This window comes from Gallus gallus, chromosome 4 (genome assembly GCF_016699485.2).
Source record: "Gallus gallus isolate bGalGal1 chromosome 4, bGalGal1.mat.broiler.GRCg7b, whole genome shotgun sequence".
NCBI lineage: Eukaryota > Metazoa > Chordata > Aves > Galliformes > Phasianidae > Gallus > Gallus gallus.
Window position 1 is genome coordinate 77,831,671 of NC_052535.1, and position 20,906 is coordinate 77,852,576.

Sequence of the window (20,906 nt, forward strand, 5' to 3'; positions counted from 1 at the left end):
ATAACCTCCCCTCGCACTCCCCGCTCCCTCCTCACAGCTCGGCTGCCCGCCGCCCTCCCGCTGTCCCCATAGCAACCGCGGCTTCACGGCCGCTCCTGCGCATGCGTGGCAGCACGGGAAGAATCCGCACATGCGCAGGCGGTCCGGCGGCACCCACCTTGGGGCTGGCCCGAGCTGCCGTGTGGTGTTTGCTGCGGCTCTCCCGCAGCTCTCTGCAGCTCCCTGCCGGGGCGGGGCCGGCTCCTGCGGCCGCCCCAGCGCAGCCCCGCCGGGCCCGGCCGAGCCGACGGCATTTCCGGGGGAGGGAGCGGTGTGCGGGCTGGCGGGGAGCGGCACGGCGCGGCGCGAGCAGAGTTGACTATATATGGTCAAAGGCAGGGGAGAGCGGCGGGCCGCGCGGGCGCTTCCTGCTTCGTGCCGCTGGGCGCCGTGGGGCTGAAGCGGCGGGGAGCAGAGCGCAGCGGCGGCCGTCTGCCCGCCTGCGTCCGCTTCGCAGCGCCGCGGCACGAGCTTGTGGATGAGGATGCCGTACGAGATCAGTAAGCTCCAGCGAGGCGGAGGGGAGCAGGGCGGGGTGGGCGGCCGGGGCTCCGGCTGCGGCCTCGCTGCGGGGCGGCGGCCGCTCGCCGCCCGCCGGCAGCAACAAGTGACCGCGCCGCTGGGAGGCGGCTGGGAGCCCAGGGACTTCAAACGCCTTTTTTTTTTCCTCCATTTTTCCCTCCCTTATTATTTATTTTTTTCCTTTTTCCCCATAGAAAAAGTGTTCGCCAGCCTCCCGCAGGTTGAACGAGGCGTGTCCAAAATCATTGGAGGTGATCCTAAAGGCAACAATTTCCTCTATACCAATGGGAAATGTGTCGTCATCCGAAACATCGATGTAATGTATCCCGATGTATTTATTTTGTCTCTTTGCGTACCCCCTCGCGAAGTTACGCCCCTCCTTCCCTCCCCCCCCCCCCTTCCCTCGTCTCCCCGTGTTCCCCTCACGGCGGGGAGCCGCTCTGGAGGTCACGGCGCAGCGCTCGGCGCGGGGCACAGGAAGGTGTGTGACTCAGGCAGAAGCCGCGGGCAGCGGCTGTAGAAATTCCTGAGGAGTCGCAGTGAAACGTGCAGCTCTCGCCCTCTCTTTGCATGGAGTGTGAAGAGGAGAGGCTGATAGTTCTGCCTGGCCTTGTGCGTTTTCTGAAATAGGGCTATCAGGAGCTGGGAGATGTGTTTGCCTAATAAGTGAAGACTTCCTTATTTGTTGCGTTGGGGCCTTTGGCTTGTAAGAGCAGCATGGGAATACTTGCAAATTCATGTGTCCCCAGCTGCTTCTTTCCCTAACGTTCCAGGAATCACAGCAGTTGTCAGGCACTTGATTCTATGCTAAGTGCCAGCACACCTTGTTTTCAGCCCTGGTCGTAGGGGACTTTTCTCATTCATTCACCGTTGGAACCCCCAGATAATGCTTTCGCAGTGGTGTGGTGCATTTGTTTGGTTTTAATCTTTGGTGGTAACCAGAGAAACATTAGGTGAGTTCCTTAATATCTCTTCAAAGATGGCATCCAGTCGAGAAGCATGGAGGAAGCATAACATAGCTATTGTTCAGCTGTTGGTTTTAAAAAGTTCTTACTTCACGTAAATGATAATCTTTGGAAAAATCTAACTCACCCATGGATTTCCTTCCTTACTGTAAATGTGACTGTGGTGCGGAGTGCTGCTGTAGGGCAGATCCCACTTAGGAATGTTTAGGTCTCCATCACAAATAGGCATTTGTTTCTGGTTGCTTTTCGTTCTGCAAAGTGGGTTTTTGAGCTATTTTCCTGATTAATCTCATCACTCTCTCTGTATTTGTAATTTACTGCTACTTCATAACACGGAAATGCTACTAAACAGTTCTTTGCAAACATCTTGTTTGATATCTGTTTAAATGTACTTGCTGAAAAACAAAGCCAACTTTGCACTCAGCATTATCCTGTAATAATAGTGTTTCACTCTTGCTGTCAAGGGAAGTTCAGTTCTCTGAAACTAGAAGCCTCAGTTAAGCATGATGCAATGAGAGAACAGAAAAGCCACTCTGCTTATGTTACAGTTTTTGCCAAGTTATGGGTTGTGGCCACCTCCCTTGTGCTGTGATTAGTGCTCATCTGACTCTGTTCTGGGGGTTAAACTGGTAGAAAACTACTTTCTGAATTGGCTCACTGAATATTTGCCTGCTGCAGATGTTGGTCCCAGCATGAGCTTGAGCATAGAGCATGTGGCAAAGTCCGAGCACAAAAGTGAGGTGGGGCTCTGGGAGTTCCAATTTAGGTTGTTTAAACTCTCAAGGGAAGCTGAGAATGGAAGTCATAAACCTTTCAGTTTTATGGTGTTACTTATCCTGGTGTGTAAATTTACCTGAGCCAGCAAGGAGGAAGAGTCTGCTACTGTTAATAATTGACAGGTGACATTCTACAAACTGCAGAATGTATTGTACAGCAATGTCACAAAAACCAAGCAAAGCTTATGCTGTGCCTTTTGTATTGGGGGAGTGTTGCAGCTTGTAACCTAATTTGGAAATGTGTCCACTGCTAGTCGAGAGCTATGTCTTCTCTGAGAACTGTGGAAGCCTATATAATAGTTTGCAACAACCAGGTAAAACTCCAAGAAGTTAATGTGTAATCCCTCCATCATCAGCTCTCCAATGGGACAGTTGTGCTCTAATTAAAAAAAAAAAAAACAGGTCATTAAAATGCAGTGAATGCTCTCCTCGAAATCAAGAGCTAATCAGTAGTGATGAATATAGCCTTCAGGGTTAGTGGTTGAGCATGAGCTAGAGAGTTTCTTTAACAAGAAAAAGTCCTGGGATGGTGCTGCTCTGAGAGACAGGAGGACTGGTGATATTTGTGAGGTTTCATACTTAGTAAATATTTTATATCGTCTTCATGGCTTCAAGCCTACTTTGAAGCTTGGAACTTAAACTGCTCACTTTCATACGTGGGTCTGATTTCAGCACTGAAAATAAGCTGCTTTCTGTTCTTACTGAATCTGATAATTGGTACTGCATGTGTCCTGGCTAACAACCTTATCCTAAAATCTCTTTAGAATTGAGGTATGGAGATATGCAAGTTAGATTACTTCTGCCTATACAAGCAATTTTCTTATCAAATAAACAGGATTTAAATAATTACCTGGCATTCTGAATCTGTTTATTTTAGATTTGGAAGACTGTTTTTTACTACTCACTTCAAGGGTGAAGTTAGTCTGAGTCCAGTGTTTCATGCACTTAGCTTCCTGAGGATTGCTGCTGTAAAACAGCAGCCATTGTATACACTGTTACTAGCAGTGAGGTTTTTTGAGCTGCTTGGACTTGTAGATGGTACAGTATAACACAGAGAAAACAGTATTTGGTCTTGCTTGGATAAAATCCAATAGTACACAAAATGGATACAGGCAGTTGTGACTGAAGTAGGGCTCTAATGTGGTCAAGCAGTGTAAAAGCAGTAATGGAGAAGCTGCTTCTTGCATGAGTAAGCTATATTTTGCCTCCTGAGATGTAACACTGCTGCAACAGAAAGAACTCCTGCAAGCAAGAGAATGTCTGCTTTCTAGCACAGAATAGGTGCTTTGGTTTTCCCTAATTGGTCAGCTGAATCATGCCATAGCATCAGATGGTTTTCTGGTTTGATTGGATAACTCTGTTTTAATCATAGCAACTAAAATGCTCTTCTGTTTTAGCCATAGGAGTAAGGTTTCTGGAGCTGAAAGATATCTGATAACTGCTAGAAAAATTATTCTAAGGAATGGTTTATTGTTTTGTGGCATAGGCAGTGTATTTGGAAGGTGTCCAGAATGGCTTTTTTGTTTATGAAGTTAATTTCAGAGCAGGTACTAGAGGAATTTTGTCTTGATACTATCACTTGTTAAATTTTTTTGTGTACTTGTGTAACTGAAACATTGAGTCCATTTTATTATCCAGCTTGAAACATCTGAAGACATTTAAGGCTGAAGAGAGAAAAATCATGATAGAATGGCTGTGCTTTTCAGAATTCCAGTGTAGCTGTTGATAGTACACAGTCATCCCTACTAGCCTAGTAGCTTTGAAACCAGGCTTCAGTTGTCAAGGATGAGTAATGTCTGCCCACCTCATTGGTTACTGAGTAATCCTAGGTACGTAGTGATGAGTGGTAGCCATGCAATATGGTTAACCATATGTTTAACGTCCGTACTCACTATAATAGAGCTTCTGGTTGTGTTTTTCAAAGCACAACTTGTATTTAGTTGTCTACCTAGATAAACTGCCTTACCTGTTTAAGCTTATTTAATAAGCAAAAAAGCCTCCAGTGCTTGGAGTGCTTGGCCTATTACTTTGCAGAGCATTCTACTTTTCATTAGGTACTGAAGAGAGGAGGAAGTTACAGCTAATGTTGGCAGTCAGAGGAAATAGTAGATTATGGCAGCCATTGGAAGTTAGCATTGTTTTACGTAGACAGCGATTTTCCATGCTCTGCCCTGCAGTTTTCTTCTCATTTGTAGACAGTATCTTGATTTAAAGGACAAACTGAAGCATGTAAGGGAAGATGCACAGGGACAAGTTCTGAATTTTATCATGAAATGTCTGATTTTACTCTGTGAAAACCAGAAAATACTGTGTAGTAACTGTCTTTTTTTTTCCCTTTTAACTAGAATCCTGCAATTGCTGACATCTATACTGAGCATGCCCATCAGGTTGTAGTTGCCAAGTATGCTCCCAGTGGATTCTACATAGCGTCTGGAGGTAAAGTATCAGTATGTGTGCTGGACAGGCTATATGGACAGAGCTGTTGAAGTGCTTCACACAGAACTTAATGAATTACTCTGTTGTGTCATCTTCAAAGTTATATACGGACTGTATATAGTGAATGTGATGTGGTTCAGTGAAATTGAGTGAGGAAGGAAGAACTTCTGTAGGCATTCATTAAACTTCTTTATAGAGCAGTAAGATCAGTGACATGCTTGGTCTTTTTGATTTAAATGCCAGAGACAAACTTAAGAACATAAGATGTCTAGTGTTAAAGAGGGAAAGGAAAGCTTGATGTAATGAATGATGTTTGTGCACATAGCAGAATGAAAAGTTAATTGTGAAATACAGAGCTGCTGTTTTTGTTGTTGTTGTTGTTAATACACTTTGATACTTTAAGGATGGGGGAGGGATTCCAGAAGAGTGTATTCTCCCTTCCTTTCCTTTCCCTCCCCCTTTCTTCCTGACAGAACTTGGCAAGACTTGGCATCATTTTTCTTACAGTTGTAACATGAACTAAAAAAGACTTTCACTGGTAAGTTAGCCGGAAGAGAGGCTGATTCTCAGTTTCTGTGTAATATACATGAATCAGTATCTGAGAATGGGTAGCATGAATTTCCTGGATTATCAGCAGAAATAGTTGCAGTTTTTGATTTGCAGAAACTAAACAAACCCGTGTTAATAGAAGCTTTCTTCAAATAATCGATCCCTTTCTGAACTGTTACACGGTTGAAGAATATTAAGAAGCATGTAGTAGCACATCATTAAAAAAGAATTACCTTCAATTCATGTATTCTTCAAATCTGCTTGCTATTGTCAATTAGAGACACTTGAAAAGCAAGTAATGGTCCAAAGTACAGCAGAGATTTCTGCTTTTAGATAATGCATGAGTTACTATTGATGAAAACAAAACACTACGAATATGAGCTCCCATAGGGAGTCCAGACTCATGTAGTGGTCAGTAGTAAGGAAATTTCTCTTTGCACTATAAGGGGGGAAAAACAGTTTTCGAATGTGTAAAATATCTCAGTTCTTCCTTGGTTTCTTGCATATCTGAAAGCTGTATTAGAGTATATCTCTTCTGCATGCTGAGGAAGCTTTGAGAACACTCTTAGGATAGCCTTATGTTTTATTTTTTTTGTTCTTTTTTCTCCTCCTTGTCTGAAAGGAACCAAAGTGAGCGTTTTCTTGGCTCAGTCTTTTGTGTGGACTGTATGTCGAATTGAGTACCTCCTTAAAGTCCACTTTGCATTCTGTGCTATACAGAGTTGGTGCTCTAGATCTGTGCCATACTCAGTGACTGTTTCATTCTTGTGGCATTGTAGACTTTTGGTCGCCAGTTAAAGAGCAGTTAATATACACCTAGCTTAGTTCAAGAAGATGTCTGTCATTAGTGATTAGCATCAGGAAGCTCCTTGCTTCCTGGGAAGTATTTGGTTGGCTTTTTTTCACTTGCCTATCTTAACTCTAGTAAACAAGCTTAGGCTGCAATATTTTCTTTAAAAACCGTCCTCCATATATCAATTATAAATAGTTTGGTATTGCTGAGCGTGGATCCTGAAGATAGTATCAGGCTCTTTAAGCTGTTTCTAAGTATAACATGTAAGATTCATTTCTCTATAAATTCACATCAGCCATGCAGTCTGCATTAATACTTCATGATGAGACAGACTTTAGGCAATATGCTTTGTGGGTTTTATGGTAATTTCTCCTCTGTTACAGTCATAACAGAGATGTAGTAATGGGAAATACCACAAATTTAGAGCTTTATATATCCTTTCTATTAGTAGATGGAACAATCAGATTTTTGAAGTCTGAATTTAAAGGGAACAACTTATTGTAGTAGAATCTAAAATAAAGCATTCTGAGTATGTCCTCTTAGCATAAGTGAAGATGATCCCATGGTCAGGTACCAAAGATACAGAGATGCTATATGTCTAAGCTGAACTATAATGATGTACTGATAAATGCTGAGCAGAATTCAAAGGAGCTATGCTGTGGTGAAAGATGTGCCTTTAGCACATAGCTTATTCTTTAACAGTGGCCTTTATAAAGGATTCTTTACACACATGATGTGCTGTGTGGGTTTTGTTGCAGGTACAGTGATGCACCATAGCAATTGCTCTTGAACAGAAGTGAGTTCAAGGGTACTTACAGGAAATAAGGACCAAGGAAGTTTTTGTTACATTATCTTAGAGCGTTAGTCTGTTTGCTGCTTGTATCAATAGCACTTTTTGATGTTCTGTTGGATTCCTTTGTTGTAATCTAGATGCTTCATGTGGATAACTGCACATTTAAGTGTGTATGTGCTTTTGTATTGAAAAAATATGCAAATGAATAAGTTTTATTGGCATAGACCTCTTTGTACCTTTTATTTACATGCAAAGCAGGTTTACTTTAAAGGTTCAAGGTGCAAAAGAAATCTGAATTGTAGAATCATAGAATCCTTAGAGTTAGAAGGGACCTCTGAGGGCCACCTAGTCCAACTCCCCTGTAATGAACAGGGACACCACAGATAGATCAGGTTGCCCAGGGCCTGATCCAGCCTCACCTTGAAAGTCTGCAGGGATGGGGCATCAACCACATCACTTGGCAACCCGCTCCAGAGCCTCACTACCCTCGCTGTAAAAGATTTTCTCCTTATATCTAATCTAAATCTACCCTCCCTGAGCTTGAAGCCATTTTCCCTTGGTCTGTCACCACAGACCCTGCTAAAAACTGTCCCCTTCTTTCCCATAGCTCCCCTTTAGATACTGTAAGGCTGCTCTCAGGTCACCTCACAGCCTTCTCCTCAACAGCCCCTGCTCTCTCAGCCTGTCCTTGTCTTGAAATTCATAATTACCTCTCCTACGTCAGCCTCTGTCCACCAGATTGCTTTTTTATTGTAGATAGCTTACATCTCAATGAAGTATGTGTAAGCTATCCTGTAGTTGGTAAAGGTTTTATTTTTTATTCTAATTTTCTTAGTAATGGGCACTTAACGTGCAAATCCTTACCTTCTCTTGCTGTGTGACTTTTTTATGTGTTCTTAAAAGTTCGTTCCTTGTGTTGTATTTATTGCTGTATGTTTTGAACATTAATATCTGGTTAAAAGCATAATTCAGTGTAACAAATGTAGACTTCAGTGTTCCTAAATCAAGCTGTTTGTAATCGTTACAATAGGGTGAGATTGATCCTTAGTACAAATGTTCAGTTTAGCTGAAAATTTGTGTCCTGTGAGGTTGCTGAGTCATGTGACTGTGTCATGCTGGAACAACAGGAGTTACATTCTACTTTATTATGGCAGATGTCTCTGGAAAGCTGAGAATCTGGGATACTACACAGAAGGAACACCTTCTGAAGTATGAGTATCAGCCGTTTGCAGGAAAAATCAAGGACCTTGCCTGGACTGAAGACAGCAAAAGAATTGCTGTGGTTGGAGAAGGAAGGGAAAAGTAAGTAATTCTTCTGTTTGTGTCTTTGTGTCTTTATTTCTATATGTTTGTATATAATAGTGACAGTGTAAACCTTTGTATGCCAGCAAAGCAGGTTCTTTGTAGGCAACTTTTCCTTCTTTGAGGGAAGGAAACCATGACTTTCGCTGTTCCAGATGTTCTGTTCTGCAGCAAAATTCTATATGCAGTATTTAACAACTGTAGAATACTTGGAAAATACAGTTCTGTTAGAATCACTCAGTTTAAAATTCTGTGTGTATTGCTTGTTTTGGTGATGATATGTTAAGTTATATCTGTTCAACATGACTCCTGAGGGATTTCTTTGTATAATTCAGATCAAGTAGGAAGGGAAAGCCACAAGAAGATTTCTCCCTCTTTCACTCCTCTCAAATTGAAGATATGATTGAATAAGAGTGAAAAATAAGAAAAATGTGTTAGAATTTTCTCCCTCACCAGCACTCCTATATTTTTAGTGTTATGCTAATTAAAAGAAAATTGCAATGCAGTTGTCCTTGACTGATTAAATGAGGTGTCTGTTACCAGGATGGAGTTTGTGACAGACAAATTTGTGTGTCTTCTGGCAGATCTGTAAAGCAGTTCACAGGCCCTACCTAAAATGTAGCATGGTCCTGTTTTCCCTCACTTCCTGCACTGCTTCTTAACACTGTCATATACTGTGTCCTGATACTAGAGAGAGATTCGCTCACTCAGTCCCTCCATCTGTTCCACCTGCCCCTTGGTAGATACGTTGGCTTTTCTACTTTAAGAAACTGGACTGTTTCATACACTGCTATTTTAAGTAATTTAAAGTAAGAACTGGCAAAAAAAATGCTGTTATAATTCCTTATACTTTTTAAATAGTTCTGTAAAAGTGATTCTCAATCTAGACTAAATAATCAGAAAACTGATCCAGTGTTATTCTAGCCCTGTATATTCTGTGTAGTGACTTGACAGTTGCAAAAGCTTCGTGCTGTCTTTCACAAACCAACAAACTCGCGGAAGAATATCTTCTGATTCTCTGTTCTGGATCAACCAATGTCTTCACATGAAGATTAGGTTCCATCTCCAGCAAGATCTCAAATTTCCTCCAGGGAACTACAGTGTACTTGCATGAGATTAATGAGATGACCTAATTTCTTCTGAGTGCACTTAATCTGCTCTTTGTAGATGATCGAAGAGTTAATCTACATGTAACTTTTATGTTTTTATATGTTATGTCATAAAATTATAAGTTTCTTTGTCTAGATTTGGAGCAGTATTCCTGTGGGATAGTGGTTCTTCTGTTGGTGAAATCACTGGGCACAACAAAGTGATCAACAGCGTGGACATAAAACAAACAAGACCTTATCGTCTAGCAACTGGCAGTGATGACAACTGTGCTGCTTTCTTTGAGGGACCTCCATTCAAGTTCAAGTTTACACTAAGTGTGAGTTTAAGCTTAGTTGTGACTCTGTTAAACTGTCCACCAAGTTGACTGAAAGCTTTCCAACAAGCTTGAACTGTTAAAAACAAGTTCTCAATTTCCTCTTTTGAGCCATAGCTGGTATCAAGTCTCTGTCTTGAGCCCGTGTTTAAGTTATTGACTGAAGGCTTGATTCAATCTGACAAAACTAAAATAAATCATTGTTCCAGGTTTTCTTCTTAACCATTTCATATGGATTTTAACTTTACTTTCTTTTCTGTAACATAAGTAACAGATGTTTTCATCAGCTTTAGTGATACTAGCTGAGCTCTGCTACTTGATGTAGGTGCACATAGTGTTTCTGAATATGCTTCAAGGTGCTTTGTTTATGAGTTGTGGTTGTGTGAGTAGAATGTTACGATCTCCTGAAGATTGCATGAACCTGAAATCCTAATGCAGCTTTGAAATGGTGAGGGGAGGTGGCTTAAAATATAACTGCTATCTACATTAAGAGTTGGATATATAATTTCTGTGGTCAGTTTTCTGTACTTGCTTATTTTGTTTTTCTTTTTTAATTGTGTTAATTAAAATCTTGTACGTAAATGAAACCATGTGTGGGACTGCCACACTTAAAAAAATCCATCACTGCTTGAAGCCAAAAGCAACTTCTGTTTCTTTTTCTGATGCCACAGAACCTGAAAAAAAGAAAACCCCACAAACAAACCTATTGCAAAGATACTGGATTTAATTGGATTAGTAAAAATTCAAAATGTTTAGTAGTTCTTTTTTTCTTTTTATAGACTACTGTAGTAGGGCTTTTAATTTGGTAAGTATATGCCTTTAGTAAACTTTGTATTTTGACTTGAGTAAGGATTCCAATTCTAGAAAAGGAATTGTTTTGAGCTCTGCAATCCAATGAAGTGATGCAGTTGCCTAATTTATTTCTGAACCTAAGTTGATACTTACATTTTGCTAAGCTGGTTCTTTTGGAACTGTGAAGTCTGAATCGCTTACCAGTGCTGCTCAAACTGGTACATGGCCTTCCTTTTAAAGTGATATTTGAGTTGCTGCATGGGATTCAAGTTCAGGCTGCTAGGTGGTTCAGATTAGAGAGTGAGTTATCAGGAAAGAAAATCTATATTTAATCAAAGAAAGTAGGTTAGAACCTGCCTTTTGTAGTACTAAAAATAGTCTCCCAAATCTGTATGGGAGCTTTGGCCTCATTGTGGTGCTTTCCTGTTTAACATGTGCTTTCTAGTTAACATCATTTGAATAGTCTCCTATTTGTAAATAGTCTATTTGTGGAGCATACATCAGTCTTGCCTGGTTACTTCACAGAACTAGCACGACTGTGCTCTAGAATTGGAATTAATAATTTATTCTTCATTGCTGTTGCCTTGTTTTGGATTTTTTCTGATTTTAAAGAGGAAGCATTTCATTTCATGCTTCCTGTTTGTGAAACCTACTTGCACAATGAAGTAAATGAAAACCTACAGAATGTTGCAGAAGAATTGATTAACTAGAGGAAAAGAATCCTGTGATTTCATCTAGGCTGAGGGTTTGATTGTTTATTTTTTTTCCTGCTTATTCCTGATACAGTGGTACTCATTCACCTGGTTTTGCGTTGAGTTGGTTTAACTACATCAGTACCAATCCCACAATTTCTTCCCTAGACTGCTTTTGATGCAGACAGTTCTCTTTATATAGAGAAGCTATATACTTTGCAGCAGACGTCTGCTATGCAGTTAGTTAATAGCTTGACCAAAAAGAACTTCGTTGTTACTGGATTACTGTGTATATAAATAGATCTGTTCTTTTGTACTGATGGTTGTCTTTTCTACAGGACCATACACGGTTTGTGAACTGTGTGAGATTTTCTCCTGATGGGAACAGGTTTGCAACAGCTAGTGCAGATGGCCAGGTAAAATAAAAAAAGCAACTTCTTGTATTGATTTTAAGATGAGAAGATTTTTTGTCCATATTAGGAATAGAATTAGTCTTGGAACATCCATGTTGCACTTGTTTTATTCTGAGAAATGACCAAAGTAGACTTTCAGTGTCTCCCTATAAAGCTGTAACAGCAGATGTCAGTTAAATTATTCTACTCAGCTTTTTCCTCTGTTCTGTCTTCCTAGCTATTACTTCTTATAGATTACTTTGGCAGGTGTATATCAGATTTTTGCAATATGTATGATCTTGTTATGATCCTAAAAAGTCTGTCTGAAATAATGAACTCGCAGATAGCATCCCAACTCCATGTGGACTCCCTGCTGGTAAGGGCAGGTTTAGCAACATATGCCGTGGGGAGCTCCTCCTGTGCAGTAGAATTCCCATGTAAGCACACTCCCATGGCTGCAATGTTAAGCAGCTGCTACCACATCAGGAGTAAAAAATGTTATGCTCCTCACAGTTTCAAGTGTTAGGATCCAACATAAACAGTGTTTTACTGTGCTTATTTAGAATTATTACTTAGCTTGTTTAGTATTTAATATTAAATGCAGGAATACTTGTAAGCTAGACAACACATTTTTGAATGGACGTGAGTGTACTTCATAGCAAAAGAACATGTGCAATTTGAGTAATAGTGTTTTAGCTCTTCGATATTTTTCTCCTGCTACTGCTGAGTGATTTGTTTGTGTGCTCTTTTAAGATTTTTATCTACGATGGGAAGACTGGGGAGAAAGTATGTGCTCTTGGCGGAGGCAAAGCTCATGATGGAGGTATTTATGCTGTAAGTATCGCCTCATTTGTACAAACGATCCGTGGTATTACATTACAGAGTTCATGGGCTGTGAAGTCTTGCAATAATAAATGCACTTACTATCTTGTGGCATTTGTTTTTACAGATTAGTTGGAGCCCTGATAGCAGCCAGTTGCTTTCTGCTTCTGGAGATAAAACTGCTAAAATTTGGGATGTTGGTGCTAATTCTATTGTCAGTACTTTCAACATGGGATCAAATGTGTTGGATCAGCAGCTGGGTTGCTTGTGGCAGAAAGACCATTTACTGTCTCTTTCTCTTTCTGGCTATATTAATTATTTGGACAAAAACAATCCAGATAAACCTTTACGTGTCATAAAGGTAAGTGAAACTTATATTGTTGCACCAGATTTTCCATAATAAATGACTTGGCAAAGTTGTCTAGATGGATTGGTAACTGCTGAAAGATGGCTTTGTTAAATTAGCATTGCCAAACAGGCAGTTTATGTGCAACTTACTGCAAGTCGCATAAATCAAAAAGTTAATATTACTTGCAGTGATACTGTGCAAATTCAGCCTAATTTTTTGTTTCAGTTGGTTATCGTATTTGTTTCGCAGTAGTTTTTAGCATTCTTTGGATGCAAGAAATACAGAATAGGTAGAAAACTACCACCATTATCTCGTTCATCCACTGACCGTGAACAAGGTGTCTGGGGTTGCTAAGTAAGCTTTAATTTTAGGAATTAAAGAGTTTGCTGACACAGCATTCTCACGGGAACATACGTTTTTGCATGAACTAGAAACAGGTGTCCTAGATTCCTAATATTGTTGATGTAGTTCTTGTTCTGAAGCATCAATTGCCTGAAAAGTAAACTTTGTATATCAAAGGGCTGTGGAAGTATTCTGGCCCAGCAGGCTACATAATAGGGATATTCACAGTAACTACTTACTCCTTAAAGGGTAGTATATGGAAAGAGCAATACTGCAGCAGTAAAACAACTTCATCGTTAATTAGTGATTTGTATTCTGGATGACTTTGAATGCTTATGAATAAAATTGTTACTTTCTAAATAACTTGTAATTCTTCTCAAATAGATTCAGTGGTTATAAATGTTAAAATGAAAAATTGCTCATCAATAATTATTTTTTGTGTCCTATTCACAGGGTCATAGTAAATCAATTCAGTGTCTCACAGTGCATAAAAATGGTGGAAAGTCCTATATTTATTCTGGCAGTAATGATGGTCATATTAATATCCTTTCAGTGATAAAGTGATACTTGTTCTGGTCTTGAAGTCTGAGGGAACGTATCAGGAGGGGGAAAAAAGGTTTGCCAAAAACAAAAAATTATTGAACACAAGTTGAACAGATTTCTTCAATAGACATAAAACATTAACTGTCCTGTTTTAATGTTTGTCTTTAAACTTGCCTGCTAAATACATGCTATGTCTTCGTTTCCAGTTATCACTGAGGATGTAGGAACAGGTAAATATATGTGGAAAAATTAGAGTCTAATTTCTATGCTTCATTATACATGCTAAATATGTATTGCTGCTGCTTGCTGTTATAGACAACAAAAGGTATATTTTTAGCATGTGCCGAAAGTAATCTGTTGAGGTTTCTTAGATATTCAGGACAAGGAAGATAAATTCCTGTTGATCCCTTTGACCCAATAACAAGCATTTGTCTTAGGGAGGGAGAACAACTTACACTACTTTTTGTCTGTGATGTACCAATTCTCTTTGGCATTTGAAACGCTACCAGGCTTTCTCATTAGTCAAGAACTCTTAAGATTCAGTTTCTGTTCTGTTGGTTTATAAAGCAAAATATTGGAAGTACGGATTGGTTCCTGAAGGGCATTGATTATGGATGAGGCTGTGATGTGTTTAGCTAAAATACTGTTCAACATTCTGAAGCTTATAAATAAAACTGCAGACCTTCATCCTGCTTTCCATGATGCATCAAAATGGTTTCACACTGGCAGAAGTAAAAACAGAGGACTACTTGTCAGCAAAGCTCTGTATTACTCTGGTGATGGTTCAGACTGGCATTAATGTTTCTCATGAGGGGAAAGCCAATGCTGCAGGACTTTGAATTCTTCTGGGAAGTATTGTATTCTCAGACCTAATTCTAGTTGTTCCAGTGTTTACTGTTTGTAGCAGGTCATCTAGCTCATTACAGAGCATCAGAATTTCATTTAACAGTGAGAGGGTAAGAGGCTTAAAACACAAATGCGGAGTTGCCAGAGAGCGTGGAGTGTTCATTGTTGGAGATGCTCAAAACTAAATTAAAGGGGCAATGTGCTGAGTAAGGATTTCAACTAAATCTCCAGAGGTTCCTTCCAACCTCAGTTACTGTGATTATGTAAAATATTTTTAAAGTCAGATATGGTTCTATATCTGAGTGGAACGACATCTTCAAATGTTCCTTAATTCTGCTGTGTACATTATTGGGATTCTGACACTGGAGAGAACGACGGCTTTTCTGGGAAAGGCCATACAAACCAGGTTTCTAGAATGGCAGTGGATGAAATGGATCAGCTTGTCACCTGCAGTATGGATGACACTGTGCGCTATACCAACCTTAGCAAGAGGGACTACAGGTTAGTTGAGCTGTTGCCTTTCGTTATATTATTACAGCCTTCCTATTTTATAGCAGATTTTGTTGATTTAAATGGTAAATAATGTTATGCTACAACTTACTCAGGTTCAAGTTACCGTGGAAACTGTAGAAATGATTGCTGTACCAACCTTGCTTTTTTTCCTCTGACAAAGAGAAATGCCTTGCAGACTTTTCTCACTGTCTCATCCCTTGCACAGGTTAGATAGATATCGGTCATGTATCAGGTAGCTTAGTCGGAATGGTGGGAAAGGTGTCAGTTTCTCTCTAGTTCATTAATACACAGGAATGTTGTCAATAAACATTCTGGTTAGGAGGAGTGGAACATGACTATTTCTTCGTTTAAAAAAAAAAACAAACAAACTTGAAGCAAAAAAAAAAAGAAAATACTTCTACAAAAACCTATTAAGATGACTTAGTTAAATCTGAAAGCTAGACTCTAAAGCAGCAGCACTGACTTTCACTTAGAAGGCCTACTTCCTGATAAGAGATACTGATGTTCTAAAGAGTAAACAGAAGGGAACCTTGTAGATTAAGAAAAAGGCATGCATGTCCTTGAGGTTCATTAGTTGGTGATTACTTAAGTAATTGATTTTAAATAATAAGTAAGAAATACATATTTTTTTTCTTTCGTATTTCTGCTTCTCCACTGTACCACGCTTTCCTCTAGTGGCCAGGATGCTGTGAAAATGGATGTTCAACCAAAATGTTTAGCTGTGGGTCCTGGTGGCTATACTGTAGTTTTATGCATTGGACAAGTAAGTATTAATTTTTAATATTAGTATTAATATTCTGTTAAATTCTGCTGGTATGTGACAGAGGGACAGTCTGACAAAATGGTGTCTGACATGGAAGTGTGCATGAAACAAAGGTGTGTCATTGAATTCCTCTATTTGGAAAAATGGCACCCATTGACATTTGTTGATGCTTGCTGAATGCTGAAGGAAGCCAAACAGTGGATTGTCAGCGCAGTGATGCACATGGTGGGTGGTACATTTCAGCAGTGTGAAAGACAAGCCACATTCTGGACCACCATCCAGATTTTGACAAGAGCAGCGTGCAGGCTTATTGATGATGAACATGTGTAGCTGGTGGTGGTGACTATATTGAAAAATAGTATTTTGTAGCTGAGAATTTGCTCTATCAGATAGTGTTACTGTGTATCTGTTATAGTTTCCTTGGGAATATGTAAGCATTACTTTTGGTGTGACTTGTGTAGAACTAGATTACACTATTAACTTGCTGCTAATTTGATCCTGCATCCCCTCCTTTAACAGTGAACTAGGCAGGAAGTATTGCTAAAATTACTGCTCTTTCTTGTTTCTTTCATATTCTGACCAAATGAGGTAAAGCTGAATGCAGTAGAGCATGCCCTGTGCTCCCTAATGTAGAGCACTTCTGTACTCCAGTACAGCAGATTAGTTAGTCACCATGCATAGGCATATTTTCCTTTCCTTTTTTTTAAAGGAGATGTTCCCTTCTCAGGAGTTCCCTTAGGATCAAGGCATAGTAAGCTTCTGAGCAATCAGAGTGGATCTGGTGACTAAGCAGCATGACTTAGTCATAGCTGTGTATTAGGCTTGTGGAAGAAGGAGCTGAGTTTCTGGTTTTCTATTTGCAGATTGTCTTGATGAAAGATAAGAAAAAATGTTTTGCAATTGATGACCTTGGCTATGAGCCAGAAGCTGTGGCTGTTCACCCTGGAGGAGGTTCAGTAGCAGTGGGAGGAACGGTAAGGTTGTGCTTCTTAAAACTGTACTTTGAACACTTGCACTAGTAACAGAAGCATTTAACAATAGTAGGTCTGTTCTATTGAGAAGTAGATGGCAGCACTAACAGGAGCAGTATTGTAGTAAGTAACCTATGAATAATTGGTATTCCTAGGCTTTTGCTCCCGTGGTTCTCCCACCACTGTGACCAACGTTTTCATATTTTTTCTCTTCTGTTCACTGTCTTTAAGTTGTTTTTACCCAGTGTAAACTTCAAGTAGACAAATCTTCATTACTGTATCCTAGGCTTAGTGAAGTGTTGCCGGTATAAATGGCAGGTTCTTTAGACTATTTCTCAGTACTTCTCAATGTAAGCAGTACCAGATGGAACTGATGAAAACGTTCCAGAAGCTCGGTGAGCCTTCCTGTTTCTACTGTACAATGATTTTTATATTTTTCTGTACCTCCCCTGTTACTTTTATCTTGCAGGATGGGAATGTCCGTTTGTATTCAATCCAAGGAACCTCTTTGAAAAGTGATGATAAGACTTTGGAAGCTAAAGGTCCTGTTACTGACCTGGCATATTCTCACGATGGTGCCTTTCTTGCAGTTTGTGATGCAAACAAAGTTGTCACTGTCTTCAGTGTCCCTGATGGCTATGCGGTAAGAAATGCTGCATCAGGTTTTTATTTGTTTATAAAAATTAACTGGCATCTCATGTCTAAATCTGTTGTGGCAGAATATGTGGCTGAAGGGCTTTAATTGCTAAATAATTTGTGTGTTTGTTTCTGTGACTGTTTGCATGACATCTTGGGACAGTGTTGCTTTTCACCATAGCTTATGTTAAGCCTCCTGACTGTAAAAATAGATGAAGGAAATGTACAGCATAGATTGACTACCAGAAAAATGCTCAAATTCAGTCTAATATAAAACATTTAGATAAATGGGGTGAGGGAAAGGATCAGGTTTCCACAGGATAGAGTAAGTACAAAATATTACAGAATATACAGGTTCCTTATTTGGATCAGTTGGATCAGTAGCATGAAGTTTTTTAAAATATAAGTAAACAAATTACATGCCTGTCAGTTAGAGAATGTGTGCATTTTTATAAAATGGAGACAAACGCAGGCTCAGTTTGATAAGAATTCTGTAGTGTATGATACAACTGAGTGAAGTAAATACAGCAGACTTGGCAGTGTAATTTTGCTGGCTGTAGCAAACAGCTCTCTGGTAAGGACTAAGCAATTAAAAGAGATACAGTAAAAGCAGGGAACCTTGCCCCATTCTTCAGTCTACTGTCCTTTAACCAAGAGCCAAGTAGGGGCCAACTTCTGCTTTTCATATGAGCAGCCAATTTGTTAATCAGCCTTTAAAGTCATAAGCTTTTACTGAAACTGTACAGTAAAAAAAAAAAAGCAGGATTCCAGAAGAATATTTCATTTTCTAAATAAAAATGAAAAGAACTATGCTTTTGAAAAGTGTGAAGTTATTTTAAAGCTGTTTAAACAAGAAGTGACTTGCTGTATGTTCACTTTGAAGATCTACATGTAATAGAGTCTTTGTGTCATCTAGGAACTGGATTTTATTTACCTGATTAGGGTTTAAGTAAATGGCATAAAGTGAAGTCAGTACTTGATTTAGGACATCCATTTATACCTCCGATACACATTAAAGTTATTGTTTATTTTGTGACTCTGTGTATTAAAAGCTGGTAGATTTCTGAAGTGGCTTAAACCAATAATACTGTATCATTAATTACTTTAAAACAGGAACATAATGTTTTTTATGGACATCATGCAAAAGTTGTTTGTATTGCCTGGTCACCAGACAATGAACACTTTGCTTCTGGAGGCATGGATATGATGGTATATGTTTGGACTGTAAGTGATCCTGAGACCAGAATCAAGATACCAGGTATGTTGGCTTCAAAATCTTCTTTATTGAAGTTGCTAGTCTGTCTTACAATCTGATACAGTGCTTCTTTACAAAAACTAAGACTGGAAGCAGAGATGTTACTGTATATGTTCCCAAACTAACTTAGCTTTCATGTTAATCCCTTTTATTTAGCTAAAACAGCCAGATATATGTTCTGTTACATTCTTTTATTACGTAGTCACTTATAAAATACAGTGCTAGTATTGAATGCAGATGAAAATCACTTTTGGAATAGTGCTGAAACTTTGCCAACCTCACCTTCCTAATTATTTTCTGATATTTTGCACTGCCTTACAGATGCTCACAGACTACATCATGTAAGCGGCTTGGCATGGTTGGATGAACATACTCTGGTAACAACATCCCATGATGCTTCTGTCAAAGAATGGTCTATTTCCTACAATTGAAATGTGCAGTTTCTTTGGAAGGACCTAATCAGGGACTAGAACTACTGCAGCTGAACATAGTATTTCTCTTAAAGAATCTGTATTGGCCTCTGGGTCTGCTATCATATCCTCATATCTTTACAGGGTGTTCATATCTGTAATTAAATGTACTTTGAAAGCTTTAGCCAGTAACAGTTTGCACATGAAAAGCACTTAAATTATGTCTGGAGCTTAACCTTTGTGCTGAACATTCCAGAGGCAACAGCCTAGCAAGTTGGCGTGAAAGATTCAAACTCAATCACTTGTTCTTTTCTAACCAAGAAACATGAGACTGTACAGCATGAGAGTAATACTTCTCATTTTTTCTAATTACAGAACATTTCTGTACTAACGGTCATAGTAAGAATATTTAGTTGTGATCCTGAAACCAATCAAGCTGTGTGCAGCTACTGTATATTGCTTTGCTTCTCTGTACTGCACCAAACTGTTGCCTCAGATTTTTCCTCCAGATAACAAAATGGGGTACATACATAATAAACTTTTTATGTATTTCATGTCAAAGCTTTTTGATTTATTTTAGGACGGAAGTGTGGGGTTTTGATGTACTTACTGTTGTGGGTATAATGTTTACGAATAATTGTTGTGGCAGTTTCTTGCTTCAGAAACACATCTGTTACTCTCATGGATTAAGAATGTCTGGTCATTTCAATGTCAGAAAAAAATAATTGTTTCAAATATTAAAGATATTTTCTGTTTGAAGGAGGAGAAGCATGTTATTGTTTTAAAAATGCAGTACTTCTACCATCTTTTTGAAAGTACAGGAATTAAACTAAGTGAAGCATTATTATGACTTGAAGTGCTTTTTGAGGAGATAGCATTTGCTGAGTAAGGTCTGTGCGTCTGCATGTACAGAACAGTTGCATGTAAGCCATTACCTAATACATAGAGATCATGCTCTTGTGTTCTTAATCTACGGGCTACAACACATTTAAGTGATTTGAAAAAGTCCAATCAGGTTGGAGAAGGACACTGGTGCAAAGCAGTAGGAAAACTTGTTACCATCTCTGATGGCCAAAAGTTGGTGGTGGTGTCCAGAAAACCTTGAAAGACTTGGGTGGGTTTTTTGTTGCTTTTTCTTTAAACAAAAAACTTTTCTCTGCTTAAGTCTTCATTGCCACCGCCCCTCCAGTTGTGTTTGTTTTTTTATTAAGCTTTCCTTTCTGTGTGGATTTGTGTTGTTTTTCTTAACAATCATATTTCTAATGACACTAATTATACAGCAAATAAAACACTTTTGCTGCTGCTTATACTGTGGACCATTGCTCAATTGCTGAAAAAAAATCGACTATCAAAAATGTTGTAGCGAAACAACTTTCAAAAGGAACTGATTTAAGATCCAAAGAATTTCTGTCAAGCCGCTGTATTGCTCTGCTATTGCTTATTGTGCTGTTCCTTGTGTGCTTCATCCATTGTTCCCCAAATCTCACCTGAAAGCATTGCTACTGAATCTGTTCAGTGGATTCCTTCAGTTGTTCAATCCCTGTCATACAGGTAATGTTGAAAGCAAAGTTATGTAGGTGTTTATGGGCAAACTACAGATTTCAGTGGCAAATCTGTTTTGTTTTTGTAAGGAATGATTCTGCTAGTGAAATGGTTGTGGGGTGTTTAGGGTTCTTGTGTTTGGTTGTTTTTTTTTTTTTTTGTGGGGATTTTTTTCTTAATGAGACAGTTTCCTCAAGTCCCCTACCACTTCAGTTATGTTCTCGTCCTGTATGTGAGAGGCTGTACAAAATGTCTACAAAATGGTGTGTAGGATGTGGTGTTTTCTCATTCCTGGAAGACTTTGTAGTCATAAATTGTATTACTGCCCATGCTGAATGCCTGTTGAACTTGAAACCCTGCGTTATGATTTGTGCTTGGATGCTTGCCCTAAGGGGGTGGTTGCTTCTGCTTCAGCTTCCATTGGATTTGCTTGTTGGCAC

At 39.3% G+C, this 20,906-nt stretch overlaps 1 protein-coding gene across 2 annotated transcripts; it reads left to right on the forward strand.

Moving 5' to 3' along the window:
* Positions 1-386: 386 nt before the first annotated feature.
* On the forward strand, positions 387-20,231 carry WDR1 (WD repeat domain 1). 2 transcript variants are annotated; one of them, NM_001004402.2, is made up of 15 exons: positions 387-539; positions 756-877; positions 4,648-4,738; positions 8,028-8,175; positions 9,421-9,601; positions 11,421-11,498; positions 12,228-12,308; positions 12,424-12,657; positions 13,441-13,528; positions 14,721-14,877; positions 15,565-15,652; positions 16,516-16,626; positions 17,093-17,266; positions 18,373-18,517; positions 18,836-20,231. In NM_001004402.2, the coding sequence occupies exons 1-15, from the start codon at positions 518-520 to the stop codon at positions 18,943-18,945; spliced, it is 1,830 nt and encodes a 609-aa protein (NP_001004402.2). In that variant the 5' UTR covers positions 387-517; the 3' UTR covers positions 18,946-20,231. The 2 variants fall into 2 exon arrangements, with proteins under 2 accessions (NP_001004402.2, XP_040554977.1); XM_040699043.2 differs by lacking the exon at positions 387-539 and having other exon boundaries at positions 774-877; positions 9,408-9,601.
* The last annotated feature ends 675 nt before the right edge of the window (positions 20,232-20,906 follow it).

Bases quoted from the DNA above. Each gene is read 5' to 3' on its own strand.
- WDR1 (NM_001004402.2), top strand. From the start codon at position 518: ATGAGGATGCCGTACGAGATCA. The intron at 15,653-16,515 runs GTAAGTATTAAT...TTCTATTTGCAG, and splicing joins TAGTTTTATGCATTGGACAA to ATTGTCTTGATGAAAGATAA. The intron at 17,267-18,372 runs GTAAGAAATGCT...ACTTTAAAACAG, and splicing joins GTGTCCCTGATGGCTATGCG to GAACATAATGTTTTTTATGG.